Source organism: Salmo trutta, chromosome 17 (assembly GCF_901001165.1).
Source record: "Salmo trutta chromosome 17, fSalTru1.1, whole genome shotgun sequence".
Lineage (NCBI taxonomy): Eukaryota > Metazoa > Chordata > Actinopteri > Salmoniformes > Salmonidae > Salmo > Salmo trutta.
The window spans coordinates 11,471,807-11,494,760 of NC_042973.1; the positions used below are offsets into that span (position 1 = coordinate 11,471,807).

The 22,954-nt window shown below is 44.7% G+C and overlaps 1 protein-coding gene across 2 annotated transcripts; it reads left to right on the top strand.

Moving 5' to 3' along the window:
- The first annotated feature begins 1,174 nt into the window (after positions 1-1,174).
- On the top strand, positions 1,175-22,331 carry LOC115151586 (SUN domain-containing protein 1). 2 transcript variants are annotated; one of them, XM_029695636.1, is made up of 13 exons: positions 1,175-1,265; positions 13,278-13,380; positions 13,481-13,617; positions 13,823-14,098; positions 14,193-14,264; positions 14,535-14,683; positions 14,817-14,870; positions 14,960-15,013; positions 19,559-19,632; positions 19,962-20,094; positions 20,375-20,878; positions 21,072-21,161; positions 21,564-22,331. In XM_029695636.1, exons 2-13 carry the CDS (start codon positions 13,280-13,282, stop codon positions 21,684-21,686), a joined length of 1,767 nt encoding a protein of 588 aa, XP_029551496.1. In that variant the 5' UTR covers positions 1,175-1,265; positions 13,278-13,279; the 3' UTR covers positions 21,687-22,331. The 2 variants fall into 2 exon arrangements, with proteins under 2 accessions (XP_029551496.1, XP_029551495.1); XM_029695635.1 differs by lacking the exon at positions 1,175-1,265 and adding an exon at positions 1,660-1,953.
- Positions 22,332-22,954: the final 623 nt, after the last annotated feature.

Sequence of the window (22,954 nt, forward strand, 5' to 3'; positions counted from 1 at the left end):
ATTCCCAAACATTACTTTTCTGGCCCTCACTTCTCTTTATTTTAAACTCTCAATTTTGCAGCTTTTCTCTTATTGAATTAAACTCCTATGTTGTCCTTTTTGCCTATGTGGATCGACAACCTTTTCCTGCCCGCTCCCAAAAGCATTTGATTGGCGTGTGCGTAAAGTTAGATGGTACGTCCTCAGCACTCCATTTATGTTTTTGACCGGTCTTAACCAGGTGCACCGAGGGTCATCGTAATGTTTACATAGTGGGTTAAGAGAACTAACGTAGCAGGTTAGGATAATTAAGGTGGCAGGTTCAGAAAATTAAGTTAAGGTTAGGAAAGGAGTTAGGTTTAGCTAAAATGCTACAGTTGTCAACAATCGGCATGTTGTGCAACCCAATCATCCAGGCAAAACGGTATTGAGTGGCAACAGATCTGCCCAATTAGCTGATTCGCTTTTCCATACATCCTGTTTTGTTGATCCGCCCACTTCCAGACACCATGTATGCAGTTACCCATGATTTTTTAAATCAGCTATTGTTTTCTTGAAGGAGAAAAGTATGCAAACAGAAAAAAAGTATATGCTACTAACCCTTTTGCCTATAAAATGTCTTGCACAACTAGCTAAATTTGTTTTTTATTAAAAACATTTTTTTATTTTTTTATACTTTATACATTTATTTTGTAAACGTCGTTTGCGTGACTGACTGATCTACAAATAACATGGAGTAGTTATTTATGATTTATGAATATTATTTTTGTTGATCAGTCTGCCGGCAGTTGCCTGCAATGTCAACTGCTATGTCAAACAAGCCCTCTCATTTAAAACAAGCGTATTTTTAAACACTTTCCCTCTCCTCTACTACCTTTAACGTTTTTTTAAAATGAGGCCAGGGGAAGGTTTAGAGAGGACGCAGGAGTTTAGCAAATTTAATTTGAGAAAAGGAAAGGCCACTGAGTCTGAGTTGTTGGATCGACAATGTCCATAATGAACCTGCTCTTGTGTTATGTTTTTTATTTTATTCATCAAGCAATTCAGTATTAAATTGCACTTTATATTAATTAATTCATTAAACTTTAACTTGAAAACGTAAGGATAGCAAGGCAAACTTTCTTATTTTTTTTTAAAAAGTCAAACAATGTTTGACTTCATAATCAGTTCTCTGAGACTTGATTATGACGTCGGGCATTAGTCGATGTGAGATGTGTCGGTAAAAACAACCCGAGTCAGGGATCTTTTTCACTGACTGTACACTGAGAAGATTACACAAGATTTAGGTAATATTTTCTAAATGTGATGTCCTTGGTTTTATCATATGTGCATGTTTAGCCTATTTTCCCATACGTTTATTAATTGATTTCACCTCGCAAGATGCAAAGGAAAGTTACATTTACATTTACATTTAAGTCATTTAGCAGACGCTCTTATCCAGAGCGACTTACAAATTGGTGCATTCACCTTATGATATCCAGTGGAACAACCACTTTACAATAGTGCATCTAAATCAAGTTGCCACGATTATTATTTAATCATTGAATAGAAAGGGGGAAAACTGTTGCTGACCAGATATTGCCACAGGGTGACGCGAAAAAAAGAGAGATCCTAAGAGACAGCCTTAACTCAAAATAAGAGGGTGTTTTGCAACTGTCTGTCTGGCCCGCGGACTCCTCCTCCTCCTAACTGTCAGTAGCAACGTCCTGGTTGAGTCCCGTTTGCCTTGTGCTAGCAAATACTGTATCATTTTTTGGGGGGTGAAAGTGTTACGAAGAGCCAACAAAGGGGTTGGCTCTTTATACCCCGTCCTGTCTGCCACTAAGTTGTTGTTCGGAAATGTGTAGGGCTGCTGGTTGCAATTAGCCAAGTTATCGTTCCATTAGAGAGGGGTTCCGTTTGACAGCTCGCCGCCTGGGACAGGGAGCTCGCGCTCTGCCTCTGCCTTACCCATGATGGCGACCCAAGAAGCGGGTAAGGACAAAATATATCCGTTTGTTTATGCATGTTTAATGGTTCTAGCTAGTTACAGTAGCTATGCTGTGAACTCGTGACGTGCTGTAACTAACAGTTTTGCAAGGCAGATTCATTACTTTTTTCTCATATGGGGATGCTGCTGTTTGTGTCCGTGAGACGGCGGCTGAAGTGTCAGCATCTTGTTGATAAAACATAACGCTTACTGATGTTCACAACACGCACGAGTATCTCTTTGACACACACAGCCTTTTGAGAAATAGTTTCCAAGCTTCTAGGGGCACAGTCAACACATTTCCTATTATTTAGATGGCAATTATGTGCTGTCTCTCTCGGTCTCTTTCTCTGTGTGTGTGTGTGTGTGTTGTGGTCTCTTTCTCTGTGTGTGTGTGTGTGTGTGTTGTGGTCTATTTTTCTTATGTAGCCTGGCTGTGTGTATGGCAGTAGTCATGCTAGACCTGCCCCTCCCTTAACAGGAACACAGAACGTTCAAACCCAAACTCTCCTCTCTGATGTTCTAGGAGGAACATCATCCAATTTACTAATGAGGATCAGCTTCAAGCTGTTACGGAAAGACACGTGTCTTTGTTTGTGTGGATTTTATACCGCTGTCCTCCTGTATGTGTGTCAGGTCTAAGGATGCTTTTTTGTAGTGTGTGGACTGGATTTGTGTCCCCATGTAATTATAGGCTAGCGAGCTACGAAATAAGAAAATATTCAGACCCCTTTACTTTTTCCACATTTTGTTAAGTTACAGCTTTATTTAAAAAAAATCTCAATCTACACACAATACCCCATAATGACAACGTTTTTAGACATTTTTACAAAAAAAACATACCTTTTTATAAGTATTCAGACCCTTTGCTATCAGACTCGAAATTGAGCTTTGGTGCATCCTGTTTCCATTGATCATCCGTGATGTTTCTACAACTTGATTGAAGTCCACCTGTGGTAAATTCAATTGATTGGACATGATTTTAGAAAGGCACACATCTGTCTATATAAGGTCCCAAAGTTGACAGTGTATGTCAGAACAAAAACCAAGCCATGAGATCGATGGAATTGTCCGTAGAGCTCCAAGACAGGATGATGTCGAGGCACAGATCTGGGGAAGGGTACCATAACATTTCTGCAGCATTGAAGGTCCCCAAGAACACAGTGGCCTCCATCATTCTTAAATTTAAGAAGTTTGGAACCACCAAGACTCTTCCTAGAGCTGGCCGCCCGGCCAAACTGAGCAATTTGGGGGAAAGGGCCTTGGTCAGGGAGGTGACCAATAACCCTATGGTCTCTGACAGAGCTCCAGAATTCCTCTGTGGAGATGGGATAATCTTCCAGAAGGACAACCATCTCTGCAGCACTCCACCAATCAGGCCTGTATGGTAGAGTGGCCAAACATAAGCCACTCCTCAATAAAAGGCACATGCATGCCAAGCGTCACGTCTGGAAGAAACCTGGCACCATCCCTACGGTGGCAGCATCATGTTGTGGGGATGTTTTTCAGTGGCAGGGACTGGGAGACTAGTCAGGATCGAGGGAAAGATGAACAGAGAGAAGTATAGAGAGATCCTTGATGAAAACCTGCTCCAGAGCGCTCAGGACCTTAGACTGGGGCGAAGGTTCACCTTCCAACAAGACAACGACCCTAAGCACACAGCCAAGACAACACAGGAGGGGCTTTGGGACAAATCTCTGAATGTCCCTTAGTGGCCCAGCCAGAGCCCGGACTTGAACCCCATCAAACATCTCTGGAGAGACCTGAAAATGGCTGTACAGCAACGCTCCCCATCCAACCTGACAGATCTTGAGAAGAATGGGAGAAACTCCCCAAATACAGGTGTGCGAAGCTTGTAGCGTCGCACCAAAGAAGACTCGAGGTTGTAATCACTGCCAACGGTGCTTCAACAAAGTACTGAGTAAAGAGTCTGAATACTTATGTAAATAATACATATGCAAATAATACATTTGAGAAATTCTAACTTGTTTTTGCTTCATCAATTTATAGAATAATGTGGTGGAAAAAGTCAAGGGGTCTGAATACTTCCCGACTGCACTGTAGATGAGAGGGGTTGATTAGCTTGCAGGATCAGGGAAAGAAAGAGGGGAGGAGAGCTTAGTGAAGGAGGGAACTGAAGGCTATTGTAATGAGAAGAGGATTGGGAAGCAGGATAAAGCGCTGAGACGGCAAGAGATGCCATTTTCAGTAGAATAGAGGATTTGAGAGAATTAGCCTGTGGTACAATATGTTCAGTGACGCTAAAGCTTCTTTTCACACCAGAGGAAGGTAATGTATTCCGGACTCCAGTGCATAACAATGAGAATGCTATTAATGTAGGCTACTTGAACCTGGCTGGCTGGATGTTTTTACCCAATCTCATGGTGTTGGCTCAATCCCACTTGATCACTTGACCTACATCAATGTCTTTTTGTCTGTCAGTAACCATGGAAAAGGACAGACACTGCTCTATGCCCTAGCAACCTAAACTTGTTGTTAGTTGTTTACTGTAGTGTTGTCAGAGCTGCTGATAGTGTGGGCCATCTTCCTTCTTCTCAACTCTGTTGTCTGAATTTGCATATCACTCACATGTCTGACTTCCTGTCTCACCACACACCACATCCTCTTACACCTTATGCCATGCCTTTACCCTGTATTTTGGCTTCTCTGCAGTACTAGTTACCAGAGGTGTGGACTCGAGCCATGTGACTTGCACTCGTCTGACTTGAGTCACAAATTTGATGACTTGACTTGGAGCCTCAAGAATTGGGACTCAACTTTGACTTGAGACTGACTTATTTATCTGGCCAGGTTTTGTCTCTGTGGATTGCTCTCCACGCAGCCAGAGACAGTACCGCACTTGCAAAAAAATGGATTGGTTAGTGAAATGCACACACTGCTCTCTGATTGGACCAGCAAACTGTCAATCACAGGTCTGAGCTTTTTTTTGTGTGTTATTTCTTACAATGTTACCCCAGGAAATCTTAGGTTTTACTATATACAGTCGGGAGGAACTATTAGATATAAGAGCAACGTCAACTCACCAACATTACGACCAGGAATACGACTTTCCCGAAGCAGATCCTCTGTTTGGACCACCACCCAGGACAATGGATCGGATCCCAGCCGGCGACCCAAAAACAACAGCGCCGCAGAAGGGGCAGACGGAGCGGTCTTCTGGTCAGGCTCCGTAGACGGGCACATCGCGCACCGCTCCCGAGCATACTACTCGCCAATGTCCAGTCTCTTGACAACAAGGTAGACGAAATCCGAGCAAGGGCAGCCTTCCAGAGAGACATCAGAGACTGTAACGTTCTTTGTTTCACGGAAACATGGCTCACTCGAGACACGCTATCTGAGTCGGTACAGCCACCTGGTTTCTTCACGCATCGCGCCGACAGAAATAAGCATCTCTCTGGTAAGAAGAAGGGCGGGGGTGTATGCCTTATGATTAACGAGACGTGGTGTGATCATAACAACATATAGGAACTCAAGTCCTTTTGTTCACCTGACTTAGAATTCCTCACAATCAAATGCCGACCGCATTATGTACCAAGAGAATTCTCTTCGATCATAATCAGTCGTGCATATTCCCCCCCAAGCAGACCCATCGACGGCCCTGAAAGAACTTCATTGGACTCTATGTAAACTGGAAACCACATATCCTGAGGCTGCATTTATTGTAGCTGGGGATTTTAACAAGGCTAATCTGAAAACAAGGCTCCCCAAATTCTATCAGCATATCAATTGTGCACAACCCGGGCTGATAAAACCCTGGATCACTGTTATTCTAACTTCCGCGACGCATATAAGGCCCTCCTTTCGGAAAATCTGACAACGACTCCATTTTGTTGCTCCCCACCTATACACAGAAACTAAAACAGGAAGCTCCCACGCTCAGGTCTGTTCAACGCTGGTCCGACCAATCGGATTCCACGCTTCAAGATTGCTTCGATCACGTGGACTGAGATATGTTCCGCATAACGTCGAACAACAACTGATGAATACGCTGATTCGTTGAGCGAGTTTATTAGCAAGTGCATCGGTGATGTTGTACCCACCGCGTCTATTAAAACATTCCCCAACCAGAAACCGTGGATTGATGGCAGCATTCGCGCAAAACTGAAAGCGCGAAGCACTGCTTTTAATCAGGGCAAGGTGACCGGAAACATGACTGAATACAAACAGTGTAGCTATTCCCTCCGCAAGGCAATCAAACAAGCTAAGCGTCAATATAGAGACAAAGTGGAGTCACAATTCAACAGCTCAGACACGAGAGGTATGTGGCAGGGTCTACAGTCAATCACGGACTACAAAAAGAAAACCAGCCCCGTCGCGGACCACGATGCCTTGCTCCCAAACAGACTAAACAACTTCTTTGCTCGCTTTGAGGACAATACAGGGCCACCGACACAGCCCGCTACCAAAACCTGCTGTAGCCAACTTGAGTAAAACATTTAAACGTGTTAACCCTCGCAAGGTTGCAGGCCCAAACGGCATCCCCGGCCGCGTCCTCAGAGCATGCGCAGACCAGCTGGCTGGTGTGTTTACGGACATATTCAATCAATCCTTATCCCAGTCTGCTGTTTCCACATGCTTCAAGAGGGCCACCATTGTTCCTGTTCCCAAGAAAGCTAAGGTAACTGAACTAAATGACTACCGCCCAGTAGCACTCACTTCCGTCACCATGAAGTGCTTTGAGAGACTAGTTAAGGACCATATCACCTCCTCCCTACCTGACACCCTAGATCCACTCCAATTTGCTTACCGCCCTAATAGGTCCACCGACGACGCAATCGCCATCACACTGCACACTGCCCTAACCCATATGGACAAGAGGAATACCTATGTAAGAATGCTGTTCATCGATTACAGCTCAGCATTTAACACCATAGTACCCTCCAAACTCGTCATTAAGCTCGAGACCCTGGGTCTCGACCCCGCCCTGTACAACTGGGTCCTGGACTTCCTGACGGGCCGCCCTCAGGTGGTGAGGGTAGGTAACATCTCCACCCCGCTGATCCTCAACACTGGGTCCCCACAAGGGTGCGTGCTCAGCCCTCTCCTGTACTCCCTGTTCACCCACGACTGCGTGGCCATGCATGCCGCCAACTCAATCATCAAGTTTGCAGACGACACTACAGTGGTAGGCTTGATTACCAACAACGACGAGACGGCCTACAGGGAGGAGGTGAGGGCCCTCGGAGTGTGGTGTCAGGAAAATAACCTCACACTCAATGTCAACAAAACAAAGGAGATGATCGTGGACTTCAGGAAACAGCAGAGGGAGCATCCCCCTATCTACATTGACGGGACAGTAGTGGAGAGGGTGGAGAGTTTTAAGTTCCTCAGCGTGAAATGGTCCACCCACACAGACAGTGTGGTGAAGAAGGCGCAGCAGCGCCTCTTCAACCTCAGGAGGCTGAAGAAATTCGGCTTGTCACCAAAAACACTCAAACTTTTACAGATGCACAATCGAGAGCATCCTGTCGGGCTGTATCACCGCCTGGTATGGCAGCTGCTCCGCCCATAACCGGAAGGCTCTCCAGAGGGTAGTGAGGTCTGCACAACGCATCACCGGGTGCAAACTACCAGCCCTCCAGGACACCTACACCACCCGATGTCACAGGAAGGCCAAAAAGATCATCAAAGACAATAACCACCCGAGCCACAGCCTGTTCACCCCACTATCATCCAGAAGGCGAGGTCAGTACAGGTGCATCAAAGCGGGGACCGAGAGACTGAAAAACAGCTTCTATCTCAAGGCCGTCAGACTGTTAAACAGCGGCTGCCAACATACTGACTCAACTCTAGCCACTTTTAATAATGAAAAAATTGATGTAATCAAATTATCACTAGCCACTTTATATAATGCTTACATACCCTACATTACTCATCTCATATGTATATACTGTACACTATACCATCTACTGCATCTTGCCATTTTGATGTATCACTAGCCACTTTAAACAATGCCACTGTATATAATGTTTACATACCCTACATTACTCATCTCATATGTATATACTGTACTCCATACCATCTATTACATCTTGCCTGTGCCGTTCAGCCATCACTCATTTATATATTTGTATGTACATATTCGTATTCATTCCTTTACACTTGTGTGTATAAGGTAGTTGTTGTGGAATTGTTAGGTTAGATTACTTGTTAGATGATACTGCATGGTTGGAACTAGAACTAGAAGCACAAGCATTTCGCTACACTCGCATTAACATCTGCTAACCATGTATGTGACAAATAAAATTTGATTTGACGTGCAGTGAGAAGGTTTTGTGTGAAACTGAGTGGGGAAAATTACATACAGTACCAGTCAAAAGTTTGGACACACCTACTCATTCAATGGTTTTAATTAAATGTTTTACTATTTTCTACATTGTAGAATAATAGTAAATCAAATAAAAATTGTATTAGTCACATGCGCTGAATACAACAGGTATTCAGCGCATGTGACCTTACAGTGAAATGTTTACTTACGAGCCCCTAACCAACAATGCAGTTTAAAAAAATACAGATAAGAATAAGAGGTAAAAGTAACAAGTAATTAAAGAGCAGCAGTTTAATAACAATAGCGAGACTATTTTCAGGGGGGGTACCGATACAGAGTCAATGTGTGGGGGCACCGGTTATTTGAGGTAGTATGTACATGGAGGTAGAGGTATTAAAGTGACTATGCATAGATGACAACAGAGAGTAGCAGTGGTGTAAAGAGGGGGGGGGGGGCACTGCAAATAGTCTGGGTAGCCATTTTATTAGATGTTCAGGAGTCTTATGGCTTGGGGGTAGAAGCTGTTTAGAAGCCTCTTGGACCTAGACTCGGTGCTCCGGTGCCACTTACCGTGTGGTACCAGAGAAAGCAGTCTATGACTAGGGTGGCTGGTGTCTTTGAGAATTTTTTTTCAGTGCCTTTCTCTGACACCGCCTGGTAGAGAGGTCCTGGATGGCAGGAAGCTTGGCCCCAGTGATGTACTGGGCCGTTCGCACTACCCTCTGTAGTGCCTTGCGGTCTGAGGCCGATCAGTTGCCATACCAGGCGGTGATGCAACCAGTCAGGATGCTCTCGATGGTGCAGCTGTAGAACATTTTGAGGATCTGAGGACCCATGCCAAATCTTTTCAGTCTATTGAGGGGGAATAGGTTTTGTCATGCCCTCTTCACGACTGGTGTGCTTGGACCATGTTAGTTTGTTGGTGATGTGGACACCAAGGAACTTGAAGCTCTCAACCTGCTCCACTGCAGCCCCATCGATGAGAATGGGGCCGTGCTCGGTCAACTTTTTCCTGTAGTCCACAATCATCTCCTTTGTCTTTATCACGTTGCGGGAGAGGTTGTTGTCTTGACACCACACGGCCAGGTCTCTAACCTCCCTATAGGCTGTCTCGTTGTTGTTGGTGATCAGGCCTACCACTGTTGTGTCATGGGCAAATTTAATGATGGTGTTGTAGTTGTGCCTGGCCGTGCAGTCATGAGTGAAAAGGGAGTACAGGAGTGGACTGAGCACGCACCCCTGAGGGGCCCCTGTGTTGAGGATCAGCGTGGCGGATGTGTTACCTACCCTTACCACCTGGGGGCGGCCCATCAGGAAGTCCAGGATCCAGTTGCAGAGGGAGGTGTTTAGTCCCAGGGTCCTTAGCTTATTGATGAGCTTTGAGGGCACTATGGTGTTGAACGCTGAGCTGTAGTCAATGAATAGCATTCTCACATAGGTGTTCCTTTTGTCCAGGTGGGAAAGGGCAGTGTGGAGTGCAATGGAGATTGCGTCATCTGTGGATCTGTTGGGGTGGTATGCAAATTTGAGTGGGTCTAGGGTTTCTCTGATGATGGTGTTGTGAGCCATGACCAGCCTTTCAAGGCACTTCATGGCTACAGACGTGAGTGCTAGGGGTCAGTAGTCGTTTAGGCAGGTTACCTTAATGTTCTTGGGCACAGGGACTATGGTGGTCTGCTTAAAACATGTTGGTATTACAGACTCGGACAGGGAGAGGTTGAAAATGTCAGTGAAGACACTTGCCAGTTGGTCAGCGCATGCTCGCAGTACACGTCCTGTTAATCCATCGGGCCCTGCGGCCTTGTGAATGTTGACCTGTTTAAAGGTCTTACTCACATCGGCTGCGGAGAGCTTGATCACACACTCTTCCGGAACAGCTGGTGCTCACATGCATGTTTCAGTGTTATTCGCCTCGAAGCGAGCATAGAAGTAGTTTAACTTGTCTGGTAGGCTCCTGTCACTGGGCAGCTCTCGGCTGTGCTTCCCTTTGTAGTCTGTAATGGTTTGCAAGCTCTGCCACATCGGACGAGCGTCAGAGCCGGTGTACGACTCGATCTTAGTCCTGTATTGACGCTTTGCCTGTTTGATGGTTTGTCGGCGGGCATAGCGGGATTTCTTATAAGCTTCTGGGTTAGAGTCCCGCTCCTTGAAAGCGGCAGCTCTGGCCTTTAGCTCAGTGCGGATGCTGCCTTTAATCCATGGCTTCTGTTTGGGGTATGTACATATGGTCACTGTGGGGACGATGTCATCGAAGCACTTATTGATGAAGCCAATGACTGATGTGGTGTACTCCTCAATGCCATCGGAGGAATCCCAGAACATATTCCAGTCTGGGCTAGCAAAACAGTCCTGTAGCTTAGCATCTGCTTCATCTGACCACTTTTATTTTACTCATCTAGTCACTGGTGCTTCCTGCTTTAATTTTTGCTTGTAAGCAGGAATCAGGAGGATAGAATTTTGGTCAGATTTGCCAAATGGAGGGAGAACTTTGTATGTGTCTCTGTGTGTGGAGTATAGGTGGTCCAGAGTTCTTTTTCCTCTGATTGCACATTTAACATGCTGATAAAATCCATTTTACCAAATTTCTAAGTTTCCCTGCATTAAAGTCCCCGGCTACTAGGAGTGCCGCCTCTGTGTGGGCGTTTTCTTGTTTGCTTATGACTGAATACAGCTCATTAATGCTGTCTTAGTGCCAGCCTCTGACTGTGGTGGTATGTAGACAGCTACGAAATTTACAGATGAAGGTAGGTAGTGTGGTCTACAGTTTATCATGAGATGCTCTACCTCAAGCGAGCAATAGCTCGAGACTTCCTTAGATATCGTGCACCAGCTGTTATTTACAAAAATACATAGTCCGCCGCCCCTTGTCTTACCAGATGCCGCTGTTCTATCCTGCCTGTACATTGTATAACCAGCCAGCTGTATGTCGTTCAGCCACGACTCTGTGAAGCATAAGATGTTACCGTTTTTAACGTCCCTTTGGTAGTTTAATCTTCTGTGTAACTCGTCGATTTTATTGTCCAATGATTGCACATTTGCAAGCAGAATGGAGGGAAGTGGAGGTTTATTCGATCACCTGCGAATTCTCAGAAGGCAGCTGGACCTTCGGCCCCTCTTTTTCCGCCTCCTCTTCACACAGATCACGGGGATCGGGGCCTGTTCCTGAGGAAGCAGTGTATCCTCAGCAGACCAAATTACAGATTTCCACTGGTCAAATGTCCATTGCTTGTGTTTCTTGGCCCAAGCAAGTCTCTTCTTCTTATCGTTGTCCTTTAGTAGTGGTTTCTTTGCAACAATTTGACCATGAAGGCCTGATTCAGGCAATGTCCTCTGAACAGTTGATGTTGAGATGTCTGTTACTTGAAATCTAAATGTATTTGGGCTGCAATCTGAAGTGCAGTTAACTCTAATAAACTTATCCTCTGTAGCAGAGGTAACTGAAATTTTCCGAATTGACTGATCTTTGTCTTAAAGTAGTTTCTCTTTGCTTATTTAAGCTGTTCAAGTCTATATTATGGTAAAATCTTTTACAAAATAGGGCTATCTTCTCTATACCACACCTACCTTGTCACAACACAACTGATTGGCTCAAACGCATTAAGAAGGAAAGAAATTCCACAAATTCACTTTTAACAAGGCACGCCTATTAATTGAAATGCATTAAGTCAAGTCATGTTTGGGCATGTTTTTCGTTATTTTTACTATTTTCTACATTGTAGAATAATAGTGAAGACATCAACTATGAAATAACACATGGAATCATGTAGTAACCAAAAAAGTGTTAAACAAATCAAAATATATTTTACATTTGAGATTCTTCAAAGTAGCCACCCTTTGCCTTGACAGCTTTGCACACTTGTGGCATTCTCTCAACCAGCTTCATGAGGTAGTCACCTGGAATGCATTTCAATTAACAGGTGTGCCTTGTTAAAATTACATTTGTGGAATTTCTTTCCTTAATGCGTTTGAGCCAATCAGTTGTGTTGTGACAAGGTAGTGGTGGTATACAGAAGGTGACTCCGAACATTTGACTGGTACTGTACATATGAGATGAGTAAAGCAGTATGTAAACATTTATGTAACTAACTAGTGTTCCATTATTAAAGTGACCAGTGATTCCATGTCTATGTATATAGGGCAGCAGCCTCTAAGATGCAGGGTTGAGTAACTGGGTGGTAGCCGGCTAGTGATGGCTAATTAACAGTCTGATGGCCTTGAGATAGAAGCTGTTTTTCACTCTCAGTCCCAGCTTTGATGCACCTGTATTGACCTCTCCTTCTGCTAGTTCGCTAATGCTAATCCGTGCTAGCGCTGTTTGAAAGTTGAAGTTCATTCCTACACAGCCACAGTTAGCATTGCACTGAGTAAAATGTAAGGTACTACAAAAAAAAATCCTAAAGTTAGTTTTATCCCTAACCAGATCTAGCTTTGTCAGGCTTTACCCAAATCACTTTGCAGATCTGGGTTTGATAGCTCTAGCCTTTTCATATGACTATGCCAATGCTGCCTGTGTAGTATTCAGGCCTTACTGTAAGGTGAATTACTGAGATGTCTTTTATTGTACAATGGGGGGGTTGGGGGGGGGGGGGGGGGGGGGGGTGCATGAGAGAGCAGCGTGAGGTGCTGTAGATTAACTGGATTAGAGATTATACAGGAGAGCATCTGTCAGAGAGCCTCTCTCCTACCACCAGCTCTGGGCTACTGCTACCACCAGCTCTGGGCTACTGCTACCACCAGCTCTGGGCTACTGCTACCACCAGCTCTGGGCTACTGCTACCACCAGCTCTGGGCTAGCGCTATGCTACCTAGGCTACCTCTTGGGAACCTCAACTCCCTTTTTACTGTAACTGTACATCATCTCTATATATATATATATATATATATATATATATATATATATATATATATATCTAAAGCCTAATGACTGTTACAAAGTGTTATATTATTGATTTGCTTTGTGTGTGGGATCCGTCCTGTTAAAGCAGTTTGTATAACACAGTATCCTGTATGAGGTATTGTCTCTGTCTCTCTCTCTGTCAGACATGTCGCGGCGCAGTATGAGGCTGGTTTTAGGGGGATACTACCACCAGTCATCAGACGATGATGAGTCCTCCTCAGTTTCCTACAGGGAGAGCCCCGTGAGGTGTGTTTGTGTTTCATGTTTTACCGTATAGCCTAATACAGTAGGCCTGACAAAGTTGCTTTAACAAAGCCCTTTCTCTCGCTCTCTCTTTCTCTCTCAGGGTTTTTACTAAGAGGAAGACAGGTGGTCGTAAAGTGGCGGCCTCTCGTACCTCCAGCCGGGCCAACAGCGTGGCTAGCACCGCTAGCAGCAAGGGTAGTACAGTGGAGCCACCCATCAATGCTGAGGACTACATTGGTACGGTTCACACCACTTCCTGCATCCGCAGTCCTATTGACACTCACTCAGTTACTTTCATTGTCTAGGCCTATACTGTATTCTCTGTACAGTATAGCTTTGTATTGCAGCTGCCTCTTTGTCTATGGTTATAGTTAGCTATTATGGCTATTCAAAACTAACCGTCTGACTCTCTCTCTTTGTCCCCGCACCCCCTGCCCTTCAGGGGTCTCAAGCTTGGTTCAGAGGAGGAAGACCTTCCAGGAACCTCCGGCCCCAGCCCCCAGCCTGAACCTGGCTCCCAGCCCCAGGGGCTTCTCGTCCTGCCAGACCGGCCTGAACCAGGCCCAGAGCCATAGCAGCGCCATAGACAGCTCTGGTTACTCCTCTTCAGAGGCAAGACGTTTCAGAGGATACTCTGGAGACTCCTCCTTAGGCGAACAAAGGGTTAGCGCCAGCCAGAGATCTGGCACTAACAGGACAAGTGCTAGTGCCAGCTGGAGTGAGTACTGTGTGTGTGCTAGTGTAGCATTAGCTGGTCTCTATGCTTGTAGCTTGTTTGTTAGCATTAGTTTTATCTCTGTCTCCTCCTGTAGCCCCTCCGTTTATCCCGGCCGATGTGGGGAAGGCCATTCTAATTGCCATCCTCCTCATACTCTTGACCTTCGGTGAGTGACATCACACCACAGAATCAGACAGTCTATAGAACTTCCATGAAAAGAACCAACAGCACTGTTACTTTATTGGTGCCAGCAGTACATTGTCCACAGATGACATGCCTAACCATAGTACTTACTGACAATTTAAATAACAGAAGTACAACACACACACACCCATTGTTGACGAGCAAAAATTTTCTAAATGTTGTCTGTGTAGCCTGTCCTGTATGATAATGTGCTCCTTAGTGTATTCAAGTCTATTCTACCCCTCTCTGCTAGGCTGCTGGCACCTTGCCCCTTTGGTATGGGCCACCCTGACTTCAGCCCTGAATGCTATCACTATGACCCTGAACCGACCTGTCATCACCCCGACTCCGCCACCTGACTTCACTACGCCACCTGTCTTCACTCCGCCTGTCAAGGCTATGGTAGGATCTGATGGGACCACATACCCGGCAATAATCTCTCTCTCTTGATTTGGTAGGATGCTGCATTGACGCTCTGCATTTGTACTCCTGGATTGTACAGTTAAAAGCTTGTTTGTTGAAACTCTTTCTGCAGGATGGAGCTTCGGTATTTCATTCTGATCTGGAAGCCAAGATGAACACCATCCTGGTAAGAGGGACAAAGAGAGAATGCACAAACTATACTGCATTTGGGTGAATTAATTTGGTTAACTGACTTGTTTACGTGTTCTCCCGCAGAGAGAAATAGAAATTCTTAAGAATTTGGAACACCAGCAGAAATTTGTAACCGAGGTGAGTACTCTATAGTGCAGTATTATGTGGTATGGGGTCTCATAAGGTCCTATAACAGTCTAGTATGGAGAACAGGGTTTCAGTTATAGATGTCTGTAGTAGTGTAATAGGGAGTTATTTTATAGGGCTCTATAATAGTGTGTTCTTTATAGATAGATAGTCTCTCTCTCTATCACACGCGCGCACACACACACATGTAAAGATATATATCTTTACGTGTGTGTGTATATATATATATATATATATATATATATATATATATATATATATATATATATATATATATATATATATATGTATGTGTATATATATATACACACACACACACGTATACACACACACACGTATATACATATATACATACACACACACACACACACGTAAAGATATATATCTTTACATGTGTGTGTGTGTGCGCGTGTGATAGTCTCTCTCTCTCTCTCTCTCTATCTATCTATAAAGAACACACTATTATAGAGCCCTATAAAATAACTCCCTATTACACTACTACAGACATCTATAACTGAAACCCTGTTCTCCATACTAGACTGTTATAGGACACTATATATAACACTTAAACAACACAATGTAACTCCAAGTCAATCACACTTCTGTGAAATCAAACTGTCCACTTAGGAAGCAACACTGATTGACAATAAATTTCACATGCTGTTGTGCAAATGGAATAGACAACAGGTGGAAATTATAGGCAATTAGCAAGACACCCCCAATAAAGGAGTGGTTCTGCAGGTGGGGACCACAGACCACTTCTCAGTTCCTATGCTTCCTGGCTGATGTTTTGGTCACTTTTGAATGCTGGCGGTGCTTTCATTCTAGTGGTAGCATGAGAGGGAGTCTACAACCCACACAAGTGGCTCAGGTAGTGCAGCTCATCCAGGATGGCACATCAATGCGAGCTGTGGCAAGAAAGTTTGCTGTGTCTGTCAGCGTAGTGTCCAGAGCATGGAGGCGCTACCAGGAGACAGGCCAGTACATCAGGAGACGTGGAGGAGGCCGTAGGAGGGCAACAACCCAGCAGCAGGACCGCTACCTCCGCCTTTGTGCAAGGAGGAGCAGGAGAAGCACTGCCAGAGCCCTGCTAAATGACCTCCAGCAGGCCACAAATGTGCATGTGTGCTCAAACGGTCAGAAACAGACTCCATGAGGGTGGTATGAGGGCCCGACGTCCACAGGTGGGGGTTGTGCTTACAGCCCAACACCGTGCAGGACGTTTGGCATTTGCCAGAGAACACCAAGATTGGCAAATTCGCCACTGGCGCCCTGTGCTCTTCACAGATGAAAGCAGGTTCACACTGAGCACGTGACAGACGTGACAGAGTCTGGAGACGCCGTGGAGAACGTTCTGCTGCCTGCAACATCCTCCAGCATGACCGGTTTGGTGGTGGGTCAGTCATGGTGTGGGGTGGCATTTCTTTGGGGGGCCGCACAGCCCTAAATGTGCTCGCCAGAGGTAGCCATTAGTTACCGAGATGAGATCCTCAGACCCCTTGTGAGACCATATGCTGGTGCGGTTGGCCCTGGGTTCCTCCTAATGCAAGACAATGCTAGACCTCATGTGGCTGGAGTGTGTCAGCAGTTCCTGCAAGAGGAAGGCATTGATGCTATGGACTGGCCCGCCCGTTCCCCAGACCTGAATCCAATTGAGCACATCTGGGACATCATGTCTCGCTCCATCCATCAACGCCACGTTGCACCACAGACTGTCCAGGAGTTGGCGGATGCTTTAGTCCAGGTCTGGGAGGAGATCCCTCAGGAGACCATCTGCCACCTCATCAGGAGCATGCCCAGGCGTTGTAGGGAGGTCATACAGGCACGTGGAGGCCACACACACTACTGAGCCTCATTTTGACTTGTTTTAAGGACATTACATCAAAGTTGGATCAGCCTGTAGTGTGGTTTTCCACTTTAATTTTGAGTGTGACTCCAAATCCAGACCTCCATGGGTTGATAAATTGGATTTCCATTGATTATTTTTGTGTGATTTTGTTGTCAGCACATTCAACTATGTAAAGAAAAAAGTTTTTAATAAGATTATTTCTTTCATTCAGATCTAGGATGTGTTGTTTAAGTGTTCCCTTTATTTTTTTGAGCAGTGTATATGTGTTTGTGTGTGTGTGTGTGTGTGTGTGTGTGTGTGTGTGTGTGTGTGTATATATATATATATATATATATATATATATATATATATATATATATATATACACATATATATATATATACACACACACACACACACACACACACACACACACACACACACACACACACACACATAAAGATATATATATATATATATGAACACACTATTATAGAGCCCTATAAAAGGACTCCCTATTACACTACTACATACATCTATAACTGAAACCCTGTTCTCCATACTAGACTGTTATAGGACGCTATATATATATATATATATATATATATATATATACACATACACACACACACTACCGTTCAAATGTTTGGAGTCACTTAGAAATGTCCTTGTTTTTGAAAGAAAAGCAACAACAAAAAATAGTCCATTAAAACAACATCAAATTGATCAGAAATACAGTGTAGACATTGTTAATGTTGTAAATGACTATTGTAGCTGGAAACGGCTGATTTTTAATGGAATATCTACAGAGGCCCATTATCAAAAACCATCACTTCTGTGTTCGAATGGCACGATGTGTTAGCTGTTAGCAGTTGTTATTCTTCAATAACACAAACCCAAAAGCAAATCGGGGAGAAAAATGTATTTATTTGAAAAGGACAAATCATAGATGCTATGCTGGGAGGTAGATGTTCATTCCCCCTGTTGTCCTCAGCTTTTCTCCACAGAACAAATAACAGGATGTCATTTATAACCCCCCCCCCCAACCTAGCCTGGGGTTGACCAATCAGAAGTCCTTGCAGTACAACTGGGCCAATGGCCAAATAACAAGTATCCTGCTCCAGACTCAATGTACAGAACGTAGCTCTGAGTTCAGGACTGACAATCCACAGATTCTGAACAGTTGTTGAACTGAAAACCAACTCCTATTTACATTCCCTATTGACCATAGTATTCTATTTAGTTTAGTACTCTCGTCCTCATCCTCTGCGTTGTGTGTTTTATCTTCAAAATATTCTTAAATAGCTAATCTAAGTTTATCATTTAAAAGGCTAATTGATCATTAGAAAACTATTTTGCAGTTATGTTAGCACAGCTGAAAACTTTAGTACTGATTAAAGAAGCAATAAAACTGGCCTTCTGTAGACTAGTTGAGTATCTGGAGCATCAGCATTTGTGGGTTCGATTACAGGATCAAAATGGCCAGAAACAAAGAACTAACTTCTGAAATTCGTCAGTCTATTCATGTTCTGAGAAATTAAGGTTATTCCATTTGTGAAATTGCCAAGAAACTGAAGATCTCGTACAACGCTGTGTACTACTCCCTTCACAGAACAGCGCAAACTGGCTCTAACCAGAATAAAAAGAGGAGTGGGAGGCCCCGATGCACAACTGAGCAAGAGGACGAGTACATTTGAGTGTCTAGTTTGAGAAACAGACGCCTCACAAGTCCTCAACTAGCAGCTTCATTAAATAGTACCTGCAAAACACCAGTCTTAACATTAACAGTGGCTACTCCGGGATGCTGGCCTTCTAGGCTTTGCTGGTGACACTGTCTGTGATTTATTTAGAATTCAAGGCACACATAACCAGCATGGCTACCATAGCATTCTTCAGCGATACGCCATCCCATCTGGTTTGCGCTTAGTGGGAGTATCATTTATTTTTCAACAGGACAATGATCCAACAAACCTCCAGGCTGTGTAAGGGCTTTTTGACCAAGAAGGAGAGTGATGGAGTGCTGCATCAGATGACTTGGCCTCCACAATCACCCGCCCTCAACCCAATTGAGTTTGTTTGGGATGAGTTGGACCGCGGAGTGAAGGAAAAGCAGACCATTTTTTTATTTAACCTTTATTTAACTAGGCAAGTCAGTAAATTCTTATTTACAATGACGGCCAAACCCGGACGACTCTGAGTTAATTGTGCGCCGCCCTATAGGACTCCCAATCACGGCTGGATGTGATACATTCTGGATTCGAACCAGGGACCATCTCAGCCTCTTGCACTGAGATGCAGTGCTTTAGATCTCTGTGCCACTCGGGAGCGCAGCATATGTGGCAACTCCTTCAAAACTGTCGGAAAAGTATTCCAGGGGAAGCTGGTTGAGAGAATGCCAAGAGTCAAGGCAAAGGGTGGCTACTTCGAATCTAAATTGTAAAATATATTTTGATTTCTTTAACACTTTTTTTTTTGGTTACTACATGATTCCATGTGTTATTTCATAGTTTTGATGTCTTCACTATTATTCTACAATGTAGAAAATAGTAAAAATAAAGAAAAACTCTGGAATGAGTAAGGTGTGTCCAGATTTTTGTCTCTGTCTGTCTGTCTGTCTGTCTGTCTGTCTGTCTGTCTGGTTCTATAGAATTGTTGTATATTTACGTATATGGTTGAGATGTAGTCTTTGTGCTCGTCTATCCCAACAGATGGTAGAGAGACTGCAGACAGACTTGGCAGACGTGAGAACAGACATGAGGGACGTGAGAGTGAGAGTGGACAGGTGAGTGTGTGGCCGGCCCAATCCAGAACCTGCCCCCTTGCTTCTGCCCCTAGCCCCTACCTCCTAGCATCTACCTCCTGTCCTTAGCCCTAGCTCCTGTCCCATGCTCCCTAGGCACTTGGGAAGATTTGAAAGGAGTGAAAACATAGTCCCATGCTTTTTCTGTTAACCAATCTAATGTCCCAAACTTGTTTGCAAAACAAACTTTGGATTTAAGACAATCTTGACTTGGCCTTTAAAATGTTTTGTGAGTTTGCTGTCTCAGGGGGTTGAAGATAAATATCTCTGTTTCTCAATGGACAATTAAGTTCTATTTTTTTCTATTGTAGTGTGAATCCGCTGGATTGGGAGCATCGTTTGAGCCAGCAGACAGCCGGCTTCACCAGTCAGGTGGGCGAGCTGAAGGACCAACACACACACGTCAGGCAGAGAGTCGCTGCCCTGGAGGACCAGAGTGCCACGGTAATGTACACAAAACACGCAAACTCAAGTCAAGTGGTTCTGCATAAGAGATGGTGCTAAATAAACTCAAATATGAATGGCTGAGTCCAAAATGGCACCCAATTCCCTACATAGTGCACTACATTTCCCATTTTAGTCATTTAGCAGACGCACTCCTCCAGAGCGACTTACAATTACTTTTGACCAGAGCCCTATGGTAGTGGGAATGGGGTGCCATTTGGGACAGAGTAAATGATGAGCCTTCCTAACCTAATGGATGTGGTCTCTCTGTGTTGTGTAGCTGGGGAAGCAGGTCTACTCTGTTCACAACCAGCCTCCTCCAGCTCCCAACCCCACCACAGCCAACACACACCTGACCCCTGAGCTCGAAGAGGCCATGGCCAAATGGCTGCATGAGAATTTGCCCCAGAATGAGCCACAGATGGTGAAAGAGGTTGTGAAGAACTGCAGTCCCCTATTGGCTGACAGGATGCCAGACTTTGCGTTGGAGTCCCAAGGTGCCAGTGTTGTGAGCACGCGGTGTTCCGAGACGTACCGTACCCGCTCGGCATGCGTGTCCTTCCTGGGTGTACCCCTCTGGTACCCCTCTGAGAACCCCCGCACTGTTATCCAGGGCCAGGCGGTGCAAGCTGGGAAGTGCTGGGCGTTCCACGGAGCGCAGGGCACCCTGGTCATCGCCCTGTCTCATCCTGCCCACATCACCCACGTCACCATGGAGCACCTGCCGGTCTCCAACGCGCCCACCGGACGCATCGACAGCGCGCCAAAGGCCTTCTCTGTCTACGTGAGTCATCTGTGACCTCTAGCCCTTCCCTGACACTCTATTCAGTGCACAACCTTTGCCCAGAGCCACATCTACATAATCTACTGTTGAAGATTTCCTACAGAGATGTTTAGAGCAGTATGGTGAATATCTTTAACGCTGATGACTCATTTGTCTTTAAAAATCGGTCTCATCTCTTTCTCTCTCTGTGCAGGGTATGTCCACTGAGACAGAAGATGGCACCTGGCTGGGAACCTTCACTTATGACCAGCACGGAGGGGCAATCCAGACCTTCCAACTGCCTGTGAGTCGCATCATTTAAACTTTGCCTCGGTTGTATTCATTAGTACACACCGTTTCAAAATGAAGCAAAACATTTTGCTACAGAAAATGAGTGTTTCTTATTGGACAAGTTCAGGTAGTCCCTCCCTCTTTCAGTTTTTCTTCCATTTGGTGCCTAGTGAATACGACCTCCGGTTAGGATTACTAGGTTATTTTTGGGGGGCGTGAGACATTAGTCGGGCTCAATGTTTATGCAACAGCCTATAGCTGAAATAAGCCTGGAATAGAACTGGACCAGGACCAGGACCATAGAACGAAGTTCTAACTACCTAGCTAGTAGCTACTGTTGACCCTAATGCAATATCCATTGAGTCATCAGTTGTGTTGCTTGTTCTAACCCTTTACCCTTCCTGTTTTCTGTCAGAACCCTACCAGGGCCATCTATTATTACGTGGAGCTGCGCGTTCTGAGTAACTGGGGTCACCTGGAGTACACATGCGTGTACCGCTTCCGTGTGCACGGACACATGGCCTCCTCCTCCAAGTGAGAGGCGTTCACCGTCCACCCCAACCGCAGACCTCCGAGGCTTCGCTTTCATATCAGAGCAACATTCTTTTTGCATCTCAACATTATGACGGACCATTCTAAATAAATTTCTTTATTTGGCGTAATCAGGATGGCTTCCTAAACTGGCTTCTGCCAGGTGTGAGGTCAGAGGTCAGCAGGGGTTAAAGTTACAATTTGCAGTTTAATTTCTGGAAGAGGTATTGACCTGGCTAATAGGAGTGTGGGGATGGGTTTTTGAGAGTGTCAAATTGAACTGTTTGTCTGCGTGTGTATGCTTTTGAGCATCGATTATTTGTTTGCATTTTAACGCCCGGCCACAGCGGACAAAGATTTCAGATTGTACTTTGAATGTGTGTTTATGACAATCCCTCCTGTGTTGCTGGGCTCTTACTTTGTTTAATTTCATCTGTGTCTTACAATTATATACAAAGGTTTAATTATGGTTAAAAAGAACGTTGTTGGATGTATATTTTGCAAGTATCAAGATGTATTGTTCATGTATTTTATTAGTCCGATAAGAATTTAATGTAATATGCTTGTAAATGATTTTTCTGTTGGTCTGAATGGTTAAGTCTCGACGCACCTTGCCAATAAGCTTCCTAATACAGGATGAACTATATGATTGTAGATGCTTTCTACTTTGCATTTGGTAAGGTACTGGTGTTTCAATGTCCTATAATAATAATAATAATAATAATAATAATAGAGACTAGAGAGAAATAGACAGGTGCACACTGAGGTTGCAACGTATTGTCTTGTTTAATTTTTTAAACCCCTTTTTCCTTCCTAATTTCATGGTATCTAATTGGTAGTTACCGTCTTGTCTCATCGCTGCAACTTCCATACAGACTCGGGCGAGGCGAAGGTCGAGAGCCGTGCGTCCTCTGAAACACAACCCAATCACGCCACACTGCTTCTTGACACAATGCCCACTTAACCCGGAAGTCAGCCGCACCAATGTGTTGGGGGGAACACCGTACACCTGGCAACCGTGTCAACGTGCATGCGCCCGGCCCGCCACAGGAGTCGCTAGTGCGCGATGGGACAAGGACATCCCTGCTGGCCAAACCCTTCCCTAACCCGGATGATGCTGGGCCAATTGTGCGCCGCTCCATGGGTCTCCCAGTCGGGCTGGCTGCGACAGAGCCTGGATTCTAACCTAGAATCTCTGATCAAAATTGGTAAAAAGACAAATTAAGACTTAAAATAAAACAAAAATAAATGCTGCAAGCCATGTAAACTAAGCTG

What these genes read in the sequence shown, in the direction of transcription:
- LOC115151586 (XM_029695635.1), top strand. Translation starts at nt 1,932, where the DNA reads ATGATGGCGACCCAAGAAGCGG. An exon ending in TACAGGGAGAGCCCCGTGAG is followed by an intron (nt 13,381 to 13,480) that starts GTGTGTTTGTGT and finishes TTTCTCTCTCAG; the next exon opens with GGTTTTTACTAAGAGGAAGA. An exon ending in GTGAGAGTGAGAGTGGACAG is followed by an intron (nt 19,633 to 19,961) that starts GTGAGTGTGTGG and finishes TTTCTATTGTAG; the next exon opens with TGTGAATCCGCTGGATTGGG.